General features: G+C 39.8%; 1 protein-coding gene across 1 annotated transcript; it reads left to right on the top strand.

The window, feature by feature from the left end:
* The first annotated feature begins 4,746 nt into the window (after positions 1–4,746).
* On the top strand, positions 4,747–27,853 carry LOC133461477 (E3 ubiquitin-protein ligase RNF19A-like). The gene is made up of 10 exons (XM_061742419.1): positions 4,747–4,885; positions 15,280–16,101; positions 20,239–20,447; positions 20,645–20,789; positions 22,060–22,222; positions 22,941–23,055; positions 23,205–23,363; positions 24,264–24,483; positions 25,479–25,622; positions 26,332–27,853. Exons 2-10 carry the CDS (start codon positions 15,503–15,505, stop codon positions 27,113–27,115), a joined length of 2,538 nt encoding a protein of 845 aa, XP_061598403.1. The 5' UTR covers positions 4,747–4,885; positions 15,280–15,502; the 3' UTR covers positions 27,116–27,853.
* The last annotated feature ends 71 nt before the right edge of the window (positions 27,854–27,924 follow it).

The following is a 27,924-nucleotide window of genomic DNA, read 5'->3' on the forward strand; positions in this document are numbered from 1 at the left end:
ATGCGCAGAGAAAGGTCCTCCTCTATTTGTCAAACGCCGCAAAGATATTCAGAGAGCGCATGAGATCTAACCTTATACCTTTAAAAACCTTAAAAAACGATATCTGACTGCAGTTTAATGGGAAGTTTATGTCCCCCTTGTTAATTTTGACCTCTCTTACCTTCTTTTGTGAGTTTGGGGTTCATTGACTTCAGAATAATGTTTTTTATTCAGGCAGAGACTGGCTTCTAAAATGCTATTTTTACTTTATACAAATCATGTCTGACTATTACAAGTTGGTTAAACAAGTTCCAAATAACATATCACAGCAATTCTCGCTGGATGAGAAGTTATTTAAGCAACAGGCAACAATTTGTGAAAATAGGTGACTTTCTATCATCATGTTTGGACATTGTTTGTGGTGTCCCCCAGGGGTCAGTTTTGGGACTTAAACTCTTTATTCTAATAACATATTTCAAAAGTACTACAATTTGCTCTGTTTGCTGATTATACAAATATTTTATGTGTGATTTACAGCAGCTTCTAGAATAGAAGAATATAGTAGAAGTAAATATAGAATTAATGAAATCGAGTTTCTAGGTGTGGTGACTACAAGATCTGCTGGAAACTTCACATTCAATTTGTTCAAGCTAAAGTATCCACAAGTATTTTAGTCCACAGTAAAGCTAAATATGTATTGAATAATAAAGTATTACATGTTGTATATTGTTCAATTATTTTGCCGTATTTGAATTATTGTGTGGAAGTTTGGGGCAACATCTACAAATCCTCACTCCGACCATTGTGCACACTCCAGAAAAGAGCCATCAGAACGGTTCATAAGGCAGGTTTCCAGAAGCAAACTAATGATTATTTATAAACTCCTGCCTGATAAAACTCCCAGATCTTGTACAATTTAACACAGCTCACTTGATGTATAAGGCCAGAAACAAACAACTACCAGATAATATACAGAAACTCTTTACTGATAGAGAGGGGGGTAATGATAACAGGGGGAGCCTGAACATCAGAACCAGGAATGTTCCAACAACCATGAAGAGAAGCTGCACTTCAGTCAGTGGCGTTAAGGTCTGGAATAAACTCAGCCAAGAACTGAAGCAACGTCCAAGCATGATTTGTTTAAGGAAACGGAGGCTCTTGGGGTGCACTGTGTATGTGGGTGTGAATGTGTGTATGAGTATCAGTGTGTAGTTGGATTTGAATGTCTATCTGGATGTGAATTTACAACTCTAAAATGTAGCATTAAACTAATATTAGATTTATTTCTGCATTACTTTATATGCATATATAGTTTTTTTTTTTTTTTTTTATAAATTCATAAGAAAGCAGAATGTAAAGTGTAATTATGGACTACTGGAGAAGAGATGTTTAATGGGATTTACGTGTAATGTGTATTGTGATGTGTTTGCATGTATAGGTATATATGTATATATAGATGTATACAATATACAGGACTGTGAAGGCCACTGACTGGGACATTCTAGCTGTAAATTCTATTTGGGTTAAAGTCCCTCAGGTTTGAATCTTATAAACTACTTGGTTTGGAGTCCCTTCTGGTTTGAGTCCGGATAAATACCAAAATACTGAGTGTGTTTGTGTACAAAATTTAGTTTTCGTTTTGTTCTATTTTGTTTTAGTTTATTTCTTTTTTGTTTAAATTTTAAACCATGCTGTTTATTTCTACTATGTGGTGTTTTAATGTCTCTGTAAGGCACTTTGAATCACTTTGTTGTTGATTTGTGCTATACTAATAAACTTGCCCTTCCTTGCCTTTATCAAGTCAACACACGACTGAAAGTGAAAGGGTTGGTTTAGTTTATTAAACTGGGATGAAATTATGCAAGAACCTATACTTAGATTTGTTATTTATATTTTGAAAAAATTAGTTCTCAGTTTCCTGGAATCTGACCGAGGATAAGTCCCATGAATCAGTGTCAATAATCCACTCTGTTTATTTCTATATTTGGTAGTGATTCAGGTTCTCTCAGTAAGTTTCTCTCAATTTCTTCTCTCTTTCATTTCAATGTCTCCCTTTCTCCACAAGTTCACATTCTGACTAGCTTTTTGTCCAAGCCAAAACTTAAGTAAGCAGCAATGGTTATATAAGGTGGTGTTCTAGTACCAACTTCTAACACTATTCTCACATTTGCATGAAGAGATCACTGGACAGGAACAGGTCTAGTGGCCCAGGAGTAAGGAGACCCCTGGTCTTGTGCCTATCCATGGATTTAAGGAGTTGACCAACAGTCAGTTTGGTATCAACCAAATACTGGCTGGCTACAAGACACTATCACACCTTTCACACCATGGTATCCACCTGACCCCAGTCTTATTTCAGAGGCTGAAGGCTGAGGTCTCCACAAACCAAAAATGTTCAAGGTACCTTGAGAGGATTTTGAATAAGAAGAATGAAATAGAATCAGTGAATAAGCACACACACACACACACAGACACACACACAGACACACACACACACACACACACACACACACACACACACACACACACACACACACACACACACACACACACACACACACACACCTTTAAACTGTTTTCCATGATGTAAAGCATATAAGTACAAACTATATGTATTTTTCTCTTCACACTGGCGGACAGATCCGAAAAAATGTGTGTTACAATTTGTCCCAGCTAAATATTGTCGTGGGGACACTGTAGACTAGCGGCCACAAGGTGGCTGTGTTTCCTCTACAAGGTGAACACCAGCATACTGTCAAGGCAGCAGCTGCTACAAGAGAAACACGTTTAATTGACCAAGTGGTTCCACAAATAAAACAGGTAATTTGCTGCAATCGGTGGAGCCATTTCTTTCAGTTTTTCTTGTCTCATAATAAGATGTAAACCACTATTTATCTAGTCATAAAAAAAGCACAGTAACAACTTACACAAAAGGGGAAGCAAATACCACGTAAAAACAAGAAGATGCATGACTTAACAATAGTGAAATTCAAGAGTTGACTCACAGCTTCAGTTTTATTTTCTCAACAATAAAGTTATAATAAACCTGAAATATTTTATGAATTCTACTAATACCGTACTTTTCGAGGGGAAATTATATAGTTTCTATTACTATGTATAATTAATATTACGGAAATGTCTACTTATTCATTTTGAAAACATTTTATGGAATATAGTTGTGAATGATGCTTGTGTTGCTTACATTTCAATTATATTCAATAACATGAGTAATTAAGTATGCTAGGCCGGATTATCCATATACTGAACCCAGGGACACCAGCCAATGAGCGGGGACCAAATCAAATGACTAACTGGACTATATATGTCATATTTTTTTATTTTCTCTATATATTTGCTGGAAGAGGAGCAAGCATGTACAGCAGTAACCAATGATATAATAAAAATACATGAAAATTATTATTATTATTGTTAATGTGCTGTTCCCTACCTTCACATCAGCTCATTGCCTGTTTGATTGTTTATTTGATATGCTGTAATAGTTTTGCATGTAGTCCTCAGACAGGCCATATATGATGGAAATGATGATAGTTAACATGTGGTGTTACATTGGCATGTGAGTTGCATTCTGATTGGAGCGTCAGTGTAGTTTGGCGTTTGTAGACTCATGTCCAGGGGTGCACACAAGCCGGTACTCGAGGGCCAATCTACTGCACATTTTAGATGTTTCCCTGTCTCAACACAACCCTGATAGACAAGGCTGTGTCACCAACAGAGTTGTGTAAACCTTGATGACATGTTGATGACGACCAGTGATTAGAATCAGGTGTGTTGAAGACGGGGAAACATCTAAAACATGCAGTAGACTAGCCCTCGAGTACCGGCTTGTGTGCACCCCTGCTCATGTCTATCTGTGGTTTTACTCTTAGTTGGTTTCTTGTCTTACATTTATTTGTAGTATGAGTGTTGAGCATGTACTTCAGCAATACGTTCATGTAAATCTATGGTCTTTATAACCAAAGTAAATTTTTTTTTTACATGTGGTAGGAGGGGGACACTTCAAGTGTGGTCACCCTGGGGAACCACACTGAGTTAATTCAGGTCTGTAAATATGTGGTCTCATTTAGCTTTTAATGAACATACATTTACTTAAATACAATATTTAAATTGATTACATTTAGTAGAAACAGAGGTAAGTGATTTGTCCCCAAAAAATATGCGTATTCATCCACCAGTGAATATTAACCCTTGTGCTGTCTTAGGGTCAAGGAAGGGGGAAGGGAGGAAGGGAAGAAGGAAGGGAGAAAAAAGGGAGGAAGAGAAGAAGGAAGGGAAGAAGACAAGAAAGAAGGATAGAGACAAGGAGGGAGGGAGGAAGAAAAAAGTAGGAAGGAAGAATGGAGAGAAGAGAGGAAAGAAGGAAGAATGGAGACAAGAAGGAACGAATGAAGGAAGGGAGAAAAGGAGGGAGGGAGGTAAGAAGAAAAAATAGGAAGGCAGGAAAGGAAGAAATGAGGAGAAAGGAAGGAAAGAAGGAAGAAAGGGAGAAAAGAAGGAATGAAGGGAAGGAAGGAAAGAAGAGGAGAAGGAAGGATGGAGACAAATGAAAGACATAAGGGAGAAAAGCAGGAAGGGAGGAAGGGAGGAAGAAAAAAGTACAAAGGAGGGAAGGAGGAAGAATTGGGAAGAATTGGGTCATTTTGACCAGAGGACAACGCAAGGGTTAAGAAGAAACAATAAGGGCTTTTATTATGAAAATAAACTATGTGAGAGCGGAAGTACGTGCGTGCTTTTATTGTGACGTGCGGCTGTAGAGCGACATCAGACTCGGGGAATGTTCCTCCGCTGAAGTTTGCTCTTACACATTTTCTCCAACACCCGCTGTGAAATGGAGACTACGACCAACACTTCTGCTGTGAAGTAATTTCAAATCGGCGTATACGTGACGGTAAGTGTTATATAAAAACAGAGAAATGTCCCAACCAGCTATCAGTCGTTAAAGACTCTCTCACAGCAGAACTTCCTTCTCTGCGAGGCTCGAGAGCTAGCCGTGTTAGCTCCTCATTTATCTGCTTTAAATCAACGCTGGGCTGGCACTAATAGCGTTTTTTGTACCAACATAGTTTTTATTGCGGTTATAAGTAATTTATGCAAACCGTGTGGTTGGTATAATCGAGAGGTAAACAGTAGAACATGGCAACTCTCTGGTGATTAAAGTTCATCAGCTTCCTGCTACAAACATGAGCTCAGTGTTTTAGCAGCTGGAGAGTGTAAACAGTGTTTAGTCCTTATGTGCAAGAGTTAAAGACAAATACAGTTAGACCTTTCCAGTCACTGATCTTAATGTCACTTCTCTTAAAATGAGTTGCTTTTTAAAAAGAAAAAATGTAACTGGATTAATTTATTTAAAAAAAAACATCATTTCTACCATCAAACTAATCACATGTTTGCGGTAAAATGGTCCATCTTCCGGTTCTTTTACTGGGGATTACACTAAACGTTATTGCCATTTTGTCGATGATTTCCTAGATTTGGAAAACGTCAGATTCTCCTCGTCAAACTAATTTAACACTATCCATCAAAAGTAGTTTTGGTTTCCATTTTTACACTAATGATTGATAGTAAAAAGCCCGTGTTTTGAAGTTGTGTTCTGTCCTGGTACACATGCATGGTTTCCCTATTTAAACACTGTATCAATGATTAATGATTAGATTAATTTATCTAATTTAGATAACTTATCACCCAGGTAGTCCTTCCTTAGTACAGGTTTTCAATTAATCTAGGCCATTTGCACTAGGCCTGACAAGATAATATAATTGCCTGTTCACAGTCATTTGCGCTCACTGTGGTCCTTTTTTGATAGTCATTAGAAGAATTACCTTTTTAATTATAAGCAGGTTAAAACCAACCATCGAGTCAAATTTCAACCACCATTAATTTTTGGTTTTACACCATTTTTGGCATGTTTTTCTGTTAAGGTTTAATGGCTCAAACTTAAAGTGACACACTTAAACTCTGTTACTGAACAACAAAACATTTCTGAGGATCTAATGCAGTTATTCTCACTTATAATGTTGAAAAGCTACATATATCTTCACTGTTGGATCATTTTGAATTTATGTAAATGAGAGAGAAGAGTCCAATCATTTTCACACACACAGAGATTTAAAGCAAAAATATGGTGGGCAGATGTGGTTTTACCACTTAACACTAATCAGGACTTAAATGGGTCAGACTAAGTCATTTAAATCAGTAACTGCAGCTTGTTGTATGATTGGTTAATTATCAAGCAGAATTTCATAATTTTAATTGCGTTTGGGGCTCTCATGGCTGGGGCTTTCTGGTGGTGAGTCACACTGCTTTTGCTTCCTCTTGGTGGCCCGTATTGTTCAACTTACTGTAAGTTTTTGACTTCAGGAATACACTAAACTAAATGTTTCATGTGGAAACTTTTTGTGCCACAGTGCTATATGGGATCACTCCCAACAAAGATGAATTGTGGTTGGTACTTTTTATTTATTTTTTATCAACTATGACAGTACGTTTTCATTCTCTAATTTGTACTGGTTTATTGTGAACTGATAAAACCATTGAATTCAATTATTTATCATCTTTTTGCCAAGATATGTTTTTCATAAACACACCAGTAAGGTTTTAAATGGGCTGCGGTTTGGTATAGTTTAGTCTTTTGTGAAAAGTGACTAAATATACAGGTAGTCAATTTCATCTTTTATGCTTATCCTTGGTAGGACTCCGGACTAATTTTTCCCACTAGTTGCAAAGCTGCTCCGAACTAAAAATCTTAGGAGCATCACTACAGAATTGGTAAGATAGTCAGTCGCTGCCTTCATTCCACGTGGGAATTGGACCCTGTTAGGGTTCCCCTTTGTCACTGATTGTCATCATTACTCCCATGGGCAGAGTTTCTAGGCACAGCCAGGGGGCAGAAGGGGTCCCCTTTAGTGCTTTCATGTTGTATCAGTCTTGTATTGGCATCAGCGTTTTCTGTCTCTGTTGTCTTTTGATCTTGAAAGAACAAGATTGTGGATACAAGTGGCTCAAATCATTTTGCTCCACAGGGCAGTTGGACCCTCCCTTAGAAATGAGGTAATAAGTTCAGTCATTGTGTGGTTTGGGCATCCCTTTAGGCTGCTTCCTGGAGCCCTCCCCGGTAAGGTGTTTTGAAATGTCAAACCAGTTGGAGGCCTTGAGGCAGACTAAGGACAAACTGGTGAGTTATTTCTTGGCTGGCCTATAGGAACACCTAGGTATTTTCTCTGAGAGCTGAACCAGGATAAGCAGAAGTTGATGAATGACTAATGGTTAGTACTAAAACTTTACAAAAAATGTTTTGTGAAATTTGTAAAACGGAGTACATATTTAATGGATAGTACGAAACCTAGGAGCACCTCTTAAATCTACTTCAGCACAATATTCATATTCATTTGTAACAACCCTGAAGAAGCTTATTTCTTATAGAAAGAAAGAAAAACCTCGGCCCATACTTCACATTTGAAACCTCAGAGTGAATTAGAATTAAAGAGAAAAATCACTAAGTTAAACAGTGTGTTTTATTATTTATTGGACAACACATTTTCTGAATCTCTTGATAAAAGCGCTTCCTATATGACAAAATCATAGCTTGATATATCTGTGGTTGTCATCACAATGCAGCCATGCCAGAAACATAAATTAAGTGAATTACTCATTGATAGACATGGATTTCCTCAAACTCTTGTTTAAAAAAAAAAAAAAAACTGGCCCTAATTGTGACCCATGGCATTAATATATAACAGATCTTCCTTAGCATTGTGATACAATTTGTTGAATTGTACTGACATTTCGGTGCCTTCTGCAAATCATTGAACAGATTGCTCACTTATAAATGCTGCAGGGAAATGTGCTGCAGTTCATGTTGATGTTGGGCTTGATGAGTCTCATGTCTTTGTGGTCGATTTAGCAATCTAGTTTTCACAACAAATGTTGGACCACACAGAAAGGACTCCATTAAATACATGGCATTAACTATTATTGAATGTGTGCTCAGGGAAATGCTGTTATATTTACATGTCAAGAATGGTAGACATGGGCTCTCGTTTACTGTTTTAGTTTATAAATGCCAGATGTATTTGATCAGGTCGACAATATATCCAGCTAGAAACAAAAAGGACTAGAAAAGACATTTATGTAACAAGTATTACCACTAATCATGCTCACTTGTTTTAGACACTGGAAGATTAACCACATCTGAGTGTTAACCCTTCCACTCATTAGACTAGTATAATTTAATTTCCTATATTGGTTATTTGACTGAGCTTAAACTGCACAGCGTGTGTCCAAACATTTGACTGTTACTTTTTTTTTTTTTTTTTTGTTATGTGGAAAGAAAAAAAAAAAAGAATTTATGTGGAGTCAAATGCTGAAAATAAGTACGGTAATGTAAGCTCCAGTTTGGAGATGTCTTGTATCAAAGTTAAATAAGACCTGCCTTAAGATAGGCGTGCAAGACCTTTGAGCTAAGCAAAACCTATTTTCTCGTAAGAATGCCTTTCAACCATAAACATGCTTGCTTATTTTGACTTTATTCTTGGAATAATGAGCTAACAAACACTGGTTCACAAGGAACAGCCAACAACCCAAATGCTTAAGCTAAATAAATTTAAAGATACCGTACAAGAAAAAACTTCTGACAAGGCAGGCCTCAGCAGTTCATGTAAATTGTGAATAACTGTTGATTTGTGTTCTCCCTTATTGGAGCACTAAATGGAGCAGGACTATTTCTCCAATTATTCCAACCATATGCTTACTGCTCTCCTGCTGTTTGTGGTGAAAAGCATTCTGCTGAAAGAAAGATGGAGCCTATTATACATTAGTAAGGAGATGGATGCAGATGACTGCATTTGTCAAAAGCCAACTATTCTGCTGCTGCATGAATTTGAATATACTTGAGGTTAAATTTATTCAGTCATTTATCAAGGGTGGTAGTGAGTGTCAACCTAAGATAAAGGGATACTTTACTGATCCCGAGGGAAATTCAAAGCATCCAGTAGCAGTCACATGACATTAGTTACAATAATGACAATCATTCTTCTTGACATTCAAAACGCACCTTATTTGCGTAAGGTTGTGTGTGTGTGTGCCCCCTTAAAACTTTGGTGGGGTTAATAGGCATACTCATGTCTTGCTCAGAAAAGCTAGCTATTTATCTGTGTGAGGCTTGAGGCATTGCAGGCAGATGAACACAGTTTGGCTAAAATTAGTTCTGACAAATGAGCCATAGAGGTAATTCATTTCTAGCTTGGTGTGCATGCTGGGCCACAAACCGAATCTTCTGAGGGATGACTTAGAACAGCATCAGACATTTTGCTAAGTCTTGTTTTATTTGTTTGTGTAGTTTTTCCATTGATTCTGAATCTTAATGAATAAGAACTCCAATTCTTCATTAGTATTTTTTTTTGTATTCATGTTTTGTAGAAAGTTACCTCAGCTTTGTTGTGAAACTTGGTAACATTAGAAGTGAAATGCATGCTTTCAAATTAAATAGGTGGGCTTTGCTGTTTAAAAATGTGCCGCCTCCCTCCAATTTGAAGTGTTACCGACTTACTTTTCTAAAGCAGTTCAAATCAGCTTGAAAGTATGTTTGTTCAGCATATTTCCTACATCTTTGTGTGGCATTTGAGTCATTCCAAGCTGAACTCAGTGACTTGTATATTTGTTTGTTTCCCCATCATCTTTGTGTCCACATCTACCGTACTTGCATATATGATTGACCTACTTTTAAAGTCCAGGGAAGGTTGCTATGTATTTATTGCACTAAAACGGTTGCCTTATCAATGTGTCCTAGATGGAGTAAAATAATACTTTCTTTTTTTCCCTCATGGCTGTGAGTCATACTGTTTGGAATATGTTGCACGAAGGGTCATAGATATTCACCCCAGTGTTTCTTGTCCACTCTTGAATGTCAGATGTTGTTTTTGTAGTTTGCATGGCAGAAAATTAACTAAAATTAACTGAGGCACAGAGTTACCCTTGATAGCCAGCTGATAGAAAGTTGTCCAGCACCCGATAAATGCTAGACAGCCCAAGATGTTCCAGGTAACATTTTGTAATTTCTTCAGATGAGTGAGGAACTGTTTGGCCTGTCTTTACCACTGGGCAGTGTTACGTAAACAAAGTTATGTTTGAAAAAATAAAAAGGTCTTTGGGCTGTTCCTTGGTACAAAGCCATAAAAACAGAATACATTGTCATGATCAGGAAATCTGTCTTCAAGCTGGAATGTCTCCGGAAATTAGCATACTTGAATACAGCAGAACAGCACTTTAAGTCATTTCCACTCTTGGAAGTTGATTCTTGTGTGAAGTCATTTGTACTAGACTGGAAAATCACATGACTCTTATGTCATCGTCCAGTGAAATTTTGACTTCAACGTTGAGGCACGCTGCAGGATGCATCTCGTAATAGTCATTAGCTTATTCAGAAAACGCACGGACTCAAATATTCACTGATACAAATTATTGTATGTTTTAATAATTGGGTGGGTTTGTGTTTTTTTTTTTTTTTTGACAGAAATAAAATTAATCCAGATGTGACTTAACTCATCTAATTCTGCCCAAAATAGGAGAAGTAGATAGAAGAACATAGTCCAAAGAATCATACAGGAAATGACAAAGCTGTGGTGACCGTTAAACTGCAACACTATTGGGACATTCATCTTGATTTTGAAGATATGTAATAATCGTGTTTGATAATGCTTGGTTAGCGATAGCAGATGTTGCTTTGGTGGCTAGAGAATTCAGTTGTTTCTCTGAACTTAGGTTTCCCACACTGTTGATGCTTGGGGCGGGACACTTGGATATATTAGTGGCTGCCTCAAAATATTTGGCAACCCACTCGGATGTTTTTATTTTTTTACTGTCCAAAATAATTAAATCTGCTATTGTAGGGTTTTGTGCAATACTTCAGTTCAGTCCCCTGCCCCGTTCGTTCACAGACATGTCACATTGGCCCCACCCCTCTCTTAATATACACACATCAGATCAATACACAATTGTGTATGGGAGGAAATTTTGTTGGGTTAACCAATTGACAACCAGATTTAACACACTTTTTTTTCCTGATATTTAAATCTAATCATTTAAACAAATAGCATTAAAGAAAAATGTATTACTTGATTACTTTCTGTACAAGACAGTCTTCTCCTCTCTGCTTCAGATATCAGACATGAAGCATCATGTCAGTACACCTGCATAATGATCCTAACACTGACCGTACTCCCCAACCCTAACATGTACTTGTACCACGTACATGTGGCCACTGACTGACCATTGTCTGCTCATTGAGTGACCAAATAAGCAAATAGTATGACTATACGAGGGCAGACCTTTTTCACCCTGGTATTATAACGGCTTGAAAAAAAAAACACGTTATTAAGACACTACTTCCCTTTCGTAATTTACAGAAACTATACGGGGAGACGTTTGAGCGCTGCAACAATGTGTGCTTACAACCCAGTAAGTCGTTTCTTAATCCGCCGTGTGACGGCACTATCTTTCCTAAGAGTGGTGTGTTCCACTTTTTCAGCTCAGCCCAGTTTGGTTCTGTGGCTACCTCCGTTACCAGCCCATAGGCTTATTAGTGGCATCTGTTTCAACAACCCTCTCCTCCTCTGTATTTATATACAAGACGCCAAAGCACAATGAAAGTGCATCAGTCCTGCCTTGCATGGACTAGGATAGGGAAAAAGGCACCAGTGTGAATGTGAAATAAAAAAATAACTTATAATGAAAAATGGTAAGTAAAGCAAAAAGTACATGGAAAAAACCTTGTATTGACTTGTTATATATTCAATTCAATTACTTTATTTGTTGAACAGGGACTGTACATATTAATAAACACGAGTGTAAATACGCATGGTTGTAGCCAGAGGCTAATTTCCACCATTCGTCCCCGTGGCAATTTAATGCCAGACACAGAATTGGACACCGGCAGACAAAGGAGACAAGATATGACATCCATAAACACAACATTAAAAGATACGACTGAGCTAGAAAAAAATCATTAAGCAATAAAACGTGTTACAATTGATAAGCCATTAATTAGGTGACCGTAAAGTTAAAGTGCTGAGTGCTTAAGTGCGAGAGTTTGTAAAGTGCTGATGCATATTGCACATTGCACATTTGCCCTATATATAGAGATTGTATTTAGGTTCAACTCAGAAGTAGAACAAACTGTGTAAATATTAGCATACTGTAATTAACTTCATCTGCATTTATCCATGTTCTTTTATAGTTGTCTCATAAATAAAAAATCTTAACACGGCATTTGAACTGCAATGTAAAGATTTCCATTAAAGTTGCATTATTTTTTTCTGAATTAAAGACAAGGAAAAACCTGGATTTACACAGGTTTTATTATTTTTAATTTCTGTCGCTCTCAAAAAAAAAAGTACTTATTTTGATTCTTCTGTCCCGCAGAAAACCCCTGGTTTGAATCCTCTAGAAGCCATAGTCATAATACTGGAAGGCACAAAGCTGAGGCAAACTTTGGGATTTCCTTTAAGAGTTGACAGGGGATTGAAACCATTTATTCTGCAGCAGTAGGCTTCTTTCGCCAGGCCCGAGGAACTGGGACACCATCCCAGTGTGTGAACTGTGTTTGCATGTGATAGCCCTTGAGCCACAAAACTGAACTGCGTGTATGTGTGTGTATTTGCAGAAACCCATGCACTGACCTCAGTCAAATGGAAAGTCCCACTCAGTCTTGCTACACTGCAGAGGCAGTATTTTCCAGTGTAATTACACCACAGGAGTGTAATTTCACATTGACTTGTGGGTTGCTCTAAATAATTTCTTTATCTTGTTAAATTTCCTCTTGCTCACATGAATTGGTTGGTTAACCCTACACGAGTGTTTTATAATGTGCAATTGTATTAAAGCATTGCTTAATCTTGTAGTTTGTTCTTGCAGTAAAAGCCGTCTTCAGGGTCACTGGTCTAATAATTAAAGATGTTAATGCAGTTCAGTGCTGTTGTGCTCCAATACTGGATCTGGTAATATTGTGAAACGGTTGTTCAGAGGAGCTCATATTGCCTCATAAACTTCAAAAACACTCCAACAAGTAAAACCTTTTATTAAAACTCAGTCTGCTGGATTTTCAATTAAAAAGATAAAGATGTGCTTTATTGATCCAGGACTGGGGAATGATTGTGCAGCAGCCGCATTACACACAGAAACAAAGCTCAACATAAAGCCTAGATATATACAAGTAGACGTATCTAAACGTCTATTCATATTTACATCCTATACATACATAATGGTAAGTGTGCAGCGGAAATGACCCATGAATGAACACAAATGAGCTCAGGCCCCTCTGGGAGACTTCTCAGTTTTATTTCTTTTGTGTGGTTCTTACTTATTGTATACATGAAGCATTCTAGTTTCCTTTTGCTAGTTATAATCTGGTCCTTAGGCTTATCGTAGTGGGAACACATGTGACGTTAACTAGTGTGAACAAAGAGGACTGGTACGTCAACAGTTCTGAAAATTTTTTTTTCTTTTTTTTCTTTTTTATGAGCTCACAACGTGAAAGCAAAAACGTTTTTTTACTTCAAGAGAACTGAATTTTGTTTATTTAAAAAGGACCAAATGTGAAAACTCAGTGTTGCATAGAAACTACCAAATGTATTATATTGTTTGACCTAGATGCCTCTCAAAAGCATACCAGATAGAGTTGGTATTTAAATGAATGCAGTCATGGCACCCAGCTGCATGTGGCTTGGGGCTGTGCAGCTAATGGTCCATTTAGAGGACTCTCTTCTCATACAATGAGCAGTAAAAGCTGGCTTCTGCCTACATGTCACAATTTAATGTCTGGTAGAAAAACCTCAGTCAGTCAGTCTAAGTTTCGGTGGTTTACAGGGCTGCTGCCTCATTTGGGATTTGCACCGGCTTGTTAATTAGTCGTCTATGGGCTCCCCATGGAACTTTCCTGCAATTAGTCCCTGAAGACAAACACAACAGCTTGAGGCATCCAGCCACAAAGGGAGTATTTCAGTCGTTGCGTTACCATCACTTCTAGATTTGTGCAAAACCCAAGTACCAAAAAAAGAAATCCTTTAATGGCTCTAATTTGAAAAAAAAAATCCCAACTATCTCAAACCTTTTTAATGCTTCCAGGAGGTGGTTTTTCAGGTGATTTGATAATCCACTTTATCACAAACATGTAAAACTCCTTTTTTGCGGATTTCCACGGCTTGGGCAGCGCTGGATGTGACGTAGCCGGTCAATCTAAAGTCAACCAAACCTAGTTTCCAGCTGTTTTTTGCCTCATTGATACAATTTTTTTTGTTGTGATATAACTGCTTTGCCATTTGAATTATCATCCGCTGCCTTCATCATCTGACTTTTTCTCAACAGCGGTTGTGGCAATTGGAATAATTTGTTAAAGACTAAAGATGTTTTTGTGCACCTTCCTTAACATTGAGATTTCTTTTTGTTTTGAAGAGAAGTAGGACGAAAGTTATGACAATTTTTCTTATTCAAGAATGATGAAAAAACTAATCCCCTGCAGCGATTCTCAGATCTTCAAAGCTAGTGTACACACATTTTGTATCTCTCAATTGTTTGTAAGAATAAATGCATTTTGCGGAAGAAGCCATTATGGTATACACTTTTCAATGTCGACTTGCAGGTTATTGTTGTAAATCTACAGACCGGATCTTGTAAACTGAAGGGTTTAGGGCCGAAGTTTGGTACCAACTTTCTTGTTAAAAGGTTTTTCCATCAGTTCAGTTATTAGTCCAAACCAGAAGATTTAACCAGCAAGGTCATTAAATTAGATCAGTCAATAAAACAAAAGCCCACATTGGTAAACAGCTCGTAACAGTTGTTTGTGCGTGTGTGTGTATTATGCCTTTAGATGTTCATACTGCATAAATGAGGAGTGGAAGCGTCTGCAGCCTAGGTGCTGTAGAGACACACTGACAGCTGTGGCTACACGCAAGATCTGTGGTACAAAATGGATTTATTGCCATGTTACACACTCATGGGAAAACATGCAGTTGCGGAGAGCACATGCTTGAAGAAATGCCTTTACCCAGACATTTAACTCTTGAATGGGGTCCAATAGAGGCCATCAAACTGATACATTTAAAGTATACTTTTTAAAAATGTTGTCATGTCTTTTTTCTATTACATTTCTAGTTGATTTATGTTTTATTTATGTATTTTATTTATTTGTGCATCATGGTTACTTTCAAATGCTTCTGCAGCAGATTATTAAAAGTGAATGGATTCTGCTTTGTCAAAGTACCTGATCCTCTGTTTTTTCTCTCCCTCTCATAGAACAGCATTCAGCCTTCAGAACCAGTCAACCATTGCGATATAAATCAGCGAGGAACCACATCCCCAACTGGAAGATCATCTTTACCAAGTTTCTGCTACCATGTCATAGCTAATGGTAGTTCAGCCCCATTAGTTTTTCTTTCTATTCATTTTCCTTCCTCTCAGTATCCCCTATTCCCCTATTCTCTCCTGATGTGGTGATTTCTGGCCAGCACCCAGCGTGATGAGCAGCCTCCATCATGGCAGCACAGGCTCAGAGCGAGACCTTCACTCTGCCGCTTCCTCTGTTAGCCTTCCTTCAGTTAGAAAGACGCCAAAGAAACGTCGTCTATCCCTCCATTCACTCTTTGGCCGACGCTGCAGGCCCGACCGCGACGCCAAGCGCAAGTCGCGGACTTTGCAGCCTGCAGCTGGAGTGGATGGCATCGCCAGCATTGAAAGTGTTCATTCAGACACTTCCCATGACAAAACCTCAATCCAACCTCCTTCGGATGTAGCATCAACCTCATCAGTGCCGGGGTCTTCCTCAGATCTACTGGAGTGTCCTCTGTGCCTGCTGCGCCACGGACGCGAGCGCTTCCCAGACATCATGACCTGTCACCACCGTTCATGCGCAGACTGCCTGCGACAGTATCTGCGTATCGAGATATCCGAGTCCCGTGTCAACATCAGCTGCCCCGAGTGCTCAGAGCGCTTCAATCCCCATGACATCCGGATGATCCTGGGAGACCGAGCCCTCATGGAAAAGTATGAGGAGTTCATGCTGAGGAGGTGGCTGGTGGCTGAGCCAGACTGCCGCTGGTGCCCGGCTCCTGACTGCGGGTAAGAGCGCAAACGGTGACGCTACACCTTGCTATGGAAAAAATCTTGGTATTCAGTTACACAAGAGTGCTTGACATTCCTGTTATTAAAAGAAAACAAAAAAAACACTAACACCAACCCCTAAATAGCCTTGCGAGGAACTACATCAAGGAGACTTCAAGGCTGTAATCTGGCCCTGTGAAGTTTACTCCAGCTCCTCTGATGGTGCCGAGTTAAAAATAGTTTATAGCTGTAATAGACCTGTTTCATCCTGTCAGCCTGATGAGTCAGCCAAACAATATGAGACACAAGTTTATAATCATGCTGGTTTTTTTTAATTTTATGTACAGCCAGAATTAATGGACTTAAAAACGTGGCTTAGGCCCAGCATTTATAGTATAATAGTAACTAGTGGTCACACCATAGTATATAACCTGTACCGTGGTAGATTGAGTAGTAATAACAATGTTTTGTGATTAAAGTTGGTTGTGGCTGATCACCATCATAACTTGTTTTATTTAATAGAAACTGGTTAAGAAATTAGTTGTATTAAAATACAGAAGTTATAAAGATAAAGCAACACAAAATAAAAATTTTGCACACTAAAAAACAAACACATAGAGCTTAAAAGCAAGACAACATTTAAATAACTTAATTGTATTTTATTTAACAATGTAAATGGCCCCGGTTGAGCGGGCGCATCACATACAGAGGCTATTGCAGGTTTGAATCCCGGCTTGTCTTTACTGTGTGTCTTCCCTCTCTCTCTATCTTTACTTTCCTGTCTAACAACTTTCAAAATGAAAGCCACGAGAGCCACCATAAAACATTTAAAAAAAATTTAAAAAAAACCTGTGAAAGTTATTAGCTTGAGAGCCATTAAAACTCTTCCAACTTTTAACAGCCTGATAAAAATATCTTGAGATATTATTGTGAGTGTTTGTCTATTTTTTTTATATTTTCACATGGTGATGGCAGTGCAGGGTTAAGGCCAGATCAGAGTCTAGTATGTCTGGAGCCAGCAGGGATTCAGCAGTTTGCTCACAGGGGCTATTACTGTGCTGCTCCTGCTGATTTGATCCCCTGGCTTCATCTGCAACGCAGTGCACAAAGTGTTCTTGCACTGTTCATTTACAGGCGAGACATTTTTTTGTATCTAGGGTAGGCTGGACTGTTTTGAATGAACACTACTTATGTGTCCATGGAGATTTGGTTCAGTAAATTCACATCTTTGGGATTATGGCCTCAAAGCCTGAACTCTGTAATGGTTTTCACTTTTTTTGTATGGCTTTGTTGCATAAACACTGCTGACCCTTGTCTGTTGGAAGAATGCGTCTTTCATGAGATTGTTGAAGCTCCTCTTGCTCTCCAACCTCAAATATCTGAGCTTTGGCTCACTTCCACACTCTGCACTGCTTAATGCTTTCTCCCATTGTTGTTGTATAACTGGACTTGAAGTTATTAAGCCTCCCAGGTCATTTCAGCTGCTGGGTTCATCAAACTAAAATATCATCTGTGTTTCAGGAGAAATGATCCTTTAAGCAAAGTAAAGTTTGACTGACTTACAGTGATTATGTAGTTACAAACGCATAATTTCCTAATTGTTGGGATGTCAACTGTATTTGATCACTACAAAGTTTGTATCCGTGTTTTGAATTTTATGGACTACAGAAACCGCTAACAGCAAAAGTATATGAAAATACATGACTTGATCAGTAAACTAATATGCCAACAAGTGCTGCTAATATAATTTTCCCATTGAAATGAAAGGTTCAAATGTTTTTGTAGGAGAGTGTCCAACCTGGATCTTATTAATTTTGGCCATATTTTGGTGTGAAATATAAATTGGCACAAGGGGGAGAGGGTATTTTTAAACCTTTTATTTAAGCTGTTGAAATTTAAATGAACCTTTTTAACCGTGTCCATCTCATTTTGTGTGATGTTTATAAGTAAAAAGTCACTACTAATCAGACCCAACCATTTACTCGTGACAAACCATTTACTCGCAATAGTTGTAGCTATAGAGGAGCTGCTAGAGCGTGACCTTCAGCCAATAGAATGACCTCCACTCAGTCCACAGCAGTACTCTTTGCTGTTAGAGGACAAATAGTCCTCAGGAAAAGGTGCTTCAGTCTAAGATAATGTCTCCCGTTGGTCTCTTGGTGATCACTCAAACTGCAAACACAATGGCCTTTCAGACACAGTGTGCAGACAGAAGTATTTACATCCATGTGCAGCACAGCCGGCCCCAACCTCTCTGTGTCCTAGCAGTCTGTCAACGTTTTGTGAAGTACGGCTCAGCATTTTGTTGCTTGAGCTTGTGAAACTGCAAACGTCCCACTGTTTGCCCTTGGAGAACCGTCTTGTATTCTGTGTAACATTGCCTCGCTGTTCTCAGGGAAGCTCATTCATACGAAGACTTTTCTCCCTTAACAACTCGCCACTTAAGATTGTAATCTCAGCTTACTATTTAAAGCACTTTTACGTACGCACTCTGAACTGTTCCTCCTTGTTATATTTGCATACGTGTGGGTTCTTACATGACCTCTATGTTCATTTTTATTGACGCACACAAATAAATGGTAAAGTAGGACTCTTTAGTTTAAAAATCATAGAATTATTTTGTTACATTTTTGAGGGTGAACTAACTTTATGTATAACAGCATCATGGGTTTTGAGGATAAATACAATGAGTAAAATCTGAGTATGTACAGTATGTGGGGGAAGACGCAGGGTAGTGATGAAGCCAACAAGTCCAATTTGGTCCATCCTATTCACTTGTAATTTCACACAATGTGCCATCAGCTTGTCACACTGATGTGCAAGATGTTTAAGTGGAGACTGTCTGTCTGTCTTTTTTTTTTTTGCTTGGACATGTGCAGTGATTTATTATCTCCCCTACTGGGCTGGGTTGAGATATGTGGGCTGCCGGTTTAAAATGCTAGCTTTTGGTTTTACTTCTGGTATTTGAAATTATGACTTTTGTGAACAAATCCAACAGTTATTATTTGAAAGGCCTTTAAAACACCTTTGCTACTCTGCTTTTATTGTATTTATTTATTGTTTTGCTTTTTCCTAAGAGGGAAGCTTAAATGTTTATATATTTTATATTTCTTGGCCTCGCAGCTCAGCCTGAAAGTCAAAATGCCTTTTTTCATATCCAATAAAACCTGTTAAAGGTTTAATATAAGCTGAGTACCGCTTTAACTTCTTATAGGAAGAAGCCATAGTTGTGTCATTAATTCAAATCCCTGTTTATCAAATGTTACTTAATGCACTGGTGTAGATTCATCTCAACCGATGGCTTTACCGTTGTTTTTAGTACATCAACATAATACTAGTTCCAATTGTATAGTTGCACTACATTTGTAAATCTAGTTCAGAGATATGTTTATGAATGTCTTTTTTGTGATCACATTATTTCAGTCAGATGGAATAATTATTCAGGCTCCTGTCCTGACCTCCATGCACAACTTTTATGTTGTACATTTGGCACTGAAGAGATGTGACACATGGTCCACTCCATAAGTCATCCTTTGTTTTTCCCATCATAATGTCAAGTATTAATTAATTAATGTTCCCTTCGAGGATTGATAAAGTATTTTGTGAATTGAATCATTGTACATTAACGTTGACCTGGAATGCTGAAGAGCTGCACCAGTTTCAGTCATGATCAGACTTTCAGTGTTGTCTAAGGTTTTCTTGTGAGAAAAACAATTACAGTCTCAAACACAATGTTTTTGAACGGGCAGGCAAGGTAAAACATTTACTATTATTCACCTCCCAATGTCACACATTGAAAAGCATTTAACTGAACCATTATTTGCTGTTTTTAATAGTTTTATTTATTATTAATTGCGTGTGCGTATGTGTGAAATAATGGATTTTGCATTTGTTTTGTCTCAAATACACCTTTTATTACTGGTGAGTTACGGCAACCTACAGTCATCCTGGATTGATTATAACAATACTTATTGACTGAAGATATAAAATGTATTAGCCTCAGTTTTACTTATTCTAGGTTTTTGTTTTCTAGCGCACAACCCTGTACTTGTCGTTCCAGCTCTGCTGACGCCTGCGGTTCTGTCACTCACTACATCTGTGTTTGCTCTTTCAAAACTACGAACCATTATTCTGACAGTGTTTTTCCTTGCGTAGTTATGCAGTCATAGCGTTTGGCTGTGCCAGCTGCCCTAAGATCACCTGTGGCCGTGAGGGCTGTGGGACTGAGTTCTGCTACCACTGCAAACAGCTGTGGCATCCCAACCAGACATGTGACACGGCACGGCAACAAAGGGCCCAGAACCTCCGGCTAAGGACTTTCAGGTCATCCTCCCTCAGCTACAGCCAGGAGAGTGGAGCAGCAGGTACCGTATAAATGCTTGTACACAAGTGCACTTGAGATTAATCTTACCTGTTCTGTGGTATTTGAACCCTCGGCACAGCCATCACATTTTTGTTTCATCTCTGCGTTCATCTATACACCCACCGCATGCAATATGCTCTAAAAACATTATAAATAAGTGGTCTGACTATGTATTTCTCTTGAATCAATCTACACAAGGTGATGACATCAAGCCCTGCCCTCGTTGCTCTGCGTACATCATCAAAATGAACGATGGAAGCTGTAATCACATGACCTGCGCTGTCTGCGGCTGCGAGTTTTGTTGGCTCTGCATGAAGGAGATCTCTGACCTGCACTACTTAAGGTGAGACCAACATGATCACAGCTCAAGAAAGTCAATTTCTTTGTAACAATGCTTCTTGGCAGTAAATCTTATAAGGTTGAAAAGCCTGTTTATTTCCCTTTTTAGATGGCGCCACATTTGTAAGTAACCTGCATTTTTGTGATGAGCAGCAGAGCTGAGGGCGTAGGTTGTGCTAATAACAGATTTGCCAAATTCTCTACCAATACCAAACAACTTATTTTGCTGTTGACTCTTGCTTTGAGCTCCTGTTACCCCCAGTTGTTGCCAATCAAGTGTGAATCAGGCACGCAGGTGCTGTAGATCGTCTTCTATAGATTTGCAGTCGGATTTAGAGCACAATATTTTGGTGGAGGCAGTGTGATGGGAGGAGGTGGAGTCTCACTCACTGGAAAAATGAGGCTCGTCTTCATTGGAGGCGCTCTCAATGCAGAGAGATGTGGAGATGAGATTCTGCAACCAGTGGTAAACTCACATCTCCACAGTCTGGGACCAAACTCTAAGATAACAACCCTCGACCCCCACAGGACGGGTTTAACAGAGCCCACCACCAGAATCTGGGAGAGGAGAGGATGAAATGGCCCTCCAGCAGTCCTGACCTCAACCCACTGAACATTTGTGGAATCAGCTTGTGCGTACTCTTGGTGCCAGAGTGACCAACACAACCACTTTGGCTGACGTGAGACAAATGCTGTTGAAGAATGTGATGCCATTCCCACAGCCGTGTGTGACCAGCATGAGGAGGTGGTGCCAGGCTGTAGTGGCTGTGTTTGGTTCTTACATACACTACTGTGGCTCCTCGTTGGTTAAATGGATACATTCTTAAATTGCCAATATGTTTTGTTTCTTCAAACTTCAATGATCCAGTCCACCAAACAAGAGTCAATAAGCTGTTTGGCATCAGCAGAGAAGATTTGGCAAATTTCTCAAAGGTCCAACCCACGTCCTCAGCTCTGCTGCTCCTCCCACAAATGCACGTTTCTGACAAATGTGGCGCCATTTAAAAGGGAAATAAACAGGATTTCCAAAAGTATAGGAGTTGTTACCAAGAAGCTTTGTTATACCAAAGAAATATTCTACAAATATCTTACTAGGTTAGTTAAGTTGATGTATACTGAGTCTAACTGCTGGGATACTTACTTAGAAATACGATCAGTGATCTTTAAATGGAAATTATATATTTTTTTTTTCAGAGCATAAAACAAAATGAAACTTTAGAAAAATATCTTGTCATGTGTACTAATATGTGTGCTATGTATGTATATGCTTGAAGCCCATCAGGCTGCACCTTCTGGGGAAAGAAGCCCTGGAGCAGGAAGAAGAAGATTCTGTGGCAGCTGGGCACGTTGGTGGGGGCACCAGTGGGCATCGCCCTCATCGCTGGTATCGCCATCCCGGCTATGATCATTGGCATCCCGGTCTATGTGGGCAGAAAGGTGAGAGTTTGCTCTGTGGCACCGATCAGAAGTGATTAAAAACCAACTGTGTCTTCAGGCCAACGTGAACTCCATTGGTTGTAGTAAAAATGTGATTCATTCATATAGCAAAGTTATGTTGTGTACAAAGTACTTGACTCGGTAATCCTTGACACATAATATTCAGCTGTCTTTATCCATACGGAAGAGTATTAGGGCCATGCAGGAGAAAAAATATTTGAGAGGGGAAGATTTTTTTTTTATTGTGCACTTCGAGAAAAAAGTCAAAATGTCGAGATTAATGTTGAAATACAATTTCAAGAATAAAGTCAAAATTTCGCCTTTTTTCTCAACATTTCAACTTTATTCACGAAATTTTGAATTTTTTCTCGACATTTTGACTTTTTTCTCGACATTTCGACTTTTTTCTCGAAGTGCACAATAAACATTTTTTTTTTTTTTTTTTGTAAGGTTTTAATAGTTTTCATAATTTATCGGGGGCATAAACTCCATGAAACAGATGAGAGTTCAGTTTTCTAATGTTCTTCTAAGGAGCTAAAACATAAAGATGTCTCTGTGCAAATCACACTCCACAGCCACTGTCCCATCTGTGTTAAAGAGTCTTACCGATGCGTCAATCAATACAATACAAAAAAGTCTGTGACCTTAATGCACAGGATATAAAAACGTTGCCTCATAATCTCCTTATTTAATCCTGCTCGGCTGTTTGTCTCTTCAGATTCACAATCGCTACGAAGGCAAGGACATTTCCAAACACAAGAGGAACCTGGTGATAGCTGGAGGTGTGACGTTGTCTGTGATTGTGTCACCAGTGGTTGCTGCAGTTACTGTGGGTAAGAAAGGCCTTTAGTCTCTGCCAATGCTACGCCGTCTGTCACTCATCAATTTGGGTTTAAATGGGTTTATCCTGGTGTTTGCCTGTGTTTTCCTGTATTTGTTCTTGGATTAATCTGATGGCGTTTCTTGTTTTTCCGCTGCGTAGGTATTGGTGTTCCCATAATGCTTGCTTACGTCTATGGGGTTGTTCCAATCTCCCTGTGCCGGAGTGGCGGTTGCGGCGTGTCTGCCGGGAACGGCAAGGGAGTGCGAATCGAGTTTGATGACGAAAATGAAAACATCGGTGGTGCGGCAGCAGCCACAGGTGACGATCTCCAACTCCCTTTCAGTAAACTATAAAGGAAAATGATGCCCCAAATGTAACAGGTCAAATTCTTTCAACAAATCATCAACCCGCAGCTTCCCAAGAGAAATATTTACACAACAGAAATAAGTTCCTGCAAATATTTGAGCTACTTTTCCTTGTTACTTCAGTATTAGTTTTTCATTTCTCCACTGGCCATTAAAACCAGACTGGCAGTTAATTTGCCGGTTTCATAAAGACACGTTTCTGTCATAAATACACTTTTGTGAAGCACCATGATCCTCTGTTTTAGTTATAAAACACTGACTATTGTGAAAACAGCACAAGCTGTTTAGCAGAGGCTGCACAGGAGGTTTGGGAATGTGTTTACAATCACTCATAATGTTCCTGCGAGTGTTTGGCAAGCAGAAGTGCACCTGGACCTGCCTCTGTTTTAACATTGTGGCCATTACCATGAAATGTTGCAGACGTTTATGGCAGATGAGAGCAAATATTTGTGCGTGTGATGATGATGTGAAATGGCTGTGTGAGATGTTGAACTTGCTTTTCGTTCCCTGGATGTTTTTGACAGAGGGAGCTGGAGCTGACACGTTCTGTCAACACGGAAAATAATAATCCAAATGATTAGAGACTTGTTCAGGGAACATAGATCTGAGGAATGATGACAATAAGAGTTTACAATGGCAGGAATCATTCTTGCTGTTCACAATTAATTCCTTTCATCTATTTTGACCTAGCGTTCCTGTACCTCAACTTGACAGTTGGAGAGCATCAATATTACAGTCAATACTTCGCAGGAAGCATCTTTCTTTGCACTGCAGCTAATCTATCTTAAGTTGACTGATTTTAACCAAAACATTATTTAAATAGCTAAAATTGTGTTGGCACTTGTCTCCTCAGACACGACCTCAGTGGCAGAGACTCGGCTCAACAACCCGAGCCTGGGAGACGGAGCGAGTGTCGGGGGTCTGACGGGCCTGAGCCTCAGCGTCAGCGGGAGCCACATGGAGCGCTGCGGCGTGAGCTCGGCTCAGCGGGACAACATGAGCGACAACGCCAGCACCACGGCCCTGGCCGGCACCAGCATCACCGGCAGCCTGTCTGGCAGCTGCTACAACCGGTAACGGACCAAACCTGCACCGTTTCTGCATCCTTGTAAATGTTACAGGTTTAAAGCTGGACATATACTGTGCGATATTTTAAATAGTTTGATTCAGCCCCATCTCAAACTGCACAACTAGATCGCTGAGTTCAAAAGTTCACAGCCCACGATTTATGGTCTCACACTGTACGTCCCGATGCTCTGATGCGACCCGTCTGCTCACACTATACGTTCATAATCCTCACGTCAGACTTCTGTTACTGGAACTGCAACGTCAAAAAGAAGTGGAAGAGGAGGAACCCCGAAGTGGGAGACACCGAAGATGCTCAGTAAAAACAAACGCGCATTTGTGCCATTCTGTGTGACGATAAATGAAAAAAGATTAGACAACGTTGTGATTGGACAAGGAATTGGCTGGGCAGACGTGGGAAATGCAGTCTTTTTTTTTTTTTCTGCTATTAAAAAATGATTTGTAATGTGAATTTGCAACACTTTAAACTACAAATAATAGTTTTTGACGTGACATCAGAGATTGCGCATGCTCTCTGAGAAAGGATGAGTCCAATCGATTCCTTCAGGAGCGACCAGGATTTCAAACACGCTTGATTTTCTTGAGAGCAGGCGATTTGTGATCGGGAGCTCGTCGTGAGGTGTTACTCTCTTGTCGTTACCCCACGTTTACTGCACGAGGCACGACCAACGATGGGGTCGAAATCCGTCCCGATCCAAAAAATAGTCGCACAAGTGGAAAATCGGTTCAAAACAAGCCGACAATCGCACAGTGTCTGCCCGGTATAAGTCGAGGCTGAATGCATCAGCTATCATGCATGTTGGTGAATTTGCATCTCCTACAAGCACATGATAAAGGATATTGTTGACTGCTTTGAGATTCATTTTAAAAAGACACAACTCAGAAAGCAGCGTAGAAAATATCTTGTACATTATGGATTTCACAATAAAATTATCTGGGGAATTTTCTTAGACTAAAATGTTTTCTCAACTTATTTTCTCAGGATGGAAGTCCAGGCTGATGTTCAGAAGGAGCGCTGCAGTCTGAGTGGCGAGTCGGCCACCGTCAGTCTGGGGACGGTCAGCGACAATGCGAGCACAAAAGCCATGGCGGGATCCATCCTCAGTGCCTACATGCCTCTGGAAAGGTTAGTGTTCAGAAAGCATTCATCCTACGTGTTGCCACGGCAACGTGTAGAACAAAGATGACCTTTCAGAGTACGTCTGGTGCTTGAGTTAACGTTGCACCTTCTTGTCAGATGCCCTGTGTTAGTTTAAAAAAAAAACAACCTTTGTTTTGATATTCTGTGTACTTGATTCTTGTTATCCCAAAAAATGGTTAAACACACAAGAATATTTTAAGTAAGCGAAAAAAGGCAGAATATTATTCTTATTGCAATCCTGAATAAGAGTTTCACTGACGCACTGCAAAAACTCAAAATCTTACCAGGAATATTTGTCTTATTTCTAGTTAAAATGTCTCATTTTTAGTCAAAAGATCTCATTACACTTAAAACAAGAGTCATTACCAGAAAAATGACTTATTTGACAATTCTCACCTGTTTCAAGTGAATTTTCACTTGAAATAAGTAGAAAAATCTGCCAGTGGGACAAGATTTATCTATCACAAGCAAAAAAAATCTTGTTCCACTGGCAGATTTTTCTACTTATTTTAAGGGAAAATCTACTTGAAACAGGTGAAAATTGTTGTTTTTTCCAGTGATGAGTCTTGTTTTAAGTGTAATGAGATTTTTTTTGACTAAAAATGAGACATTTTAACTAGAAATAAGACAAATATTCTTAAGATTATCTTTAGTTTCTGGATGCCAGTTAATTTCAAGTGATGATATTTTCCAGAGACAACAGTCTGGAGGTGCAGGCGGACGTGGAGCCCAAACAGGACAAGGTGAGACACGGCAGCGCCAGCAGCAGCCTGGACGGAGCCAGCTGCAGCAGCTCTGCGGGCGTCAAAGGAGCTGGCAGTAGCACATGCCCGTGCTCGTGTCCCTCCACCTGCTGCTCCGACCAGCAGAGTAACTACCACTGCTGCCCCTCGTCCCCTTGGTCCAAGGAGCCTTCCACTTCAGGGGGCAAAAGGTGCAAAAGTACTCTTTGGAGAGGAGCTAGCAGCAGCAAAGGAGAATCTAAAATTGATGAAACGCAAGGGGATGTAGATGCTCAGCTTCTGGAGCAGCGCAGCACAAACTCTTCTGAGTTCGATTCCCCGTCCCTGAGCGGCAGCCTGCCCTCCGTGGCCGACTCGCACTGCAGCCACTTCTCCTCAGAGCTGAGCTGCTCGGAGCCTGAAACCTCAAAACCAGCTCACGCACAGGGCTCCCCCCCAGGGGAGCCCCACCTTCACCATTCCACTGTCACAGCCCTGCCTGAGGTGGAGCACGATCGCCTGGAGCACGTCCCCCCTCAGAGTGGGTACCCAGCCTTCACCCACAGCCTGCTGTCTTCCTCCCCACCTGCATCGCCGAGAGAGGGAAGTAGTGGGACATTTCTGTACATCAGTGAGGAGGGTGGAAGTGAGGATGCAGACACAGGGCCAGAAAAGGACACGAAAGAGACCACCAGCAGCACAGCAACGCCGTCTGTAAGCCCAGTTAGGAAGCACTGTATACAAACCGACATCTGAAGGAACTCTTAACATCCTTCTTCCTCTTATGTTTTTGGTTTTAGTTTTTTTTATCATTGCAAGCTCAGTTACCCTACACCCCCATACAGCTTGGGAAGCTGACAATCAAACACGATTAAGCTGTGAAGACATGAATGTCAGTCTTGACGGTTACAAGAGAGTTAAAGTGTAAGTGAGTGATTCGTGTCTCAAGTATGCAGGAGTTTAGTTAAGTCAAAGATCGTTCGGTTTTGTGATGGATGTGAAGTCTGTTGGTAAGCAGCCAGACTCATAGCAAGTAAAGTTGAATGTAGGTGGATAGGTGTAAAGCATGTTGGCGAGACGCTGCAGTTCTTACGAACTAGGGAATCTAGGCAGTTCCTCAGTACGCCTTGGCTTCCCAAATCCCTGAGCATTTTTTTTTTTTCTTTTACCATTTTCCCGATTCTTAAAATCCACTGTGGTCCATTCTCTTTTTTAAAAAAAAAAAAGGCGAATCTGATCAAGCTGGGGTAAAGTTAAATTCATGCTTCTGCCTCAATTTAAGACAGTAGCTATGGCGTAGGTAGCTGAGAACTATACGTCATACCTCACATCGTAGCCTGACGTTCTCCCTCCCTGAAGTGCAACTATGCAGGTTGTTGTGGACCGCAGTGACGGTCTGTGAACGGTCGACTTGGTAGCATTTCATCTTCTATGCGTTTCCAGCTTCTACTGCTTCTCCACTCAGAAGATCTCCTCTGTTTCATTTGTCCCATCGGAGATATGAGGAAGTAAAGGGAAGCTCAATTCTGCAAGCAGAAAACGCAAACCCTGTGCTGCCACCTAGT

The sequence above is a fragment of the Cololabis saira genome, chromosome 15 (genome assembly GCF_033807715.1).
Source record: "Cololabis saira isolate AMF1-May2022 chromosome 15, fColSai1.1, whole genome shotgun sequence".
Classification (NCBI taxonomy): Eukaryota; Metazoa; Chordata; class Actinopteri; order Beloniformes; family Belonidae; genus Cololabis; species Cololabis saira.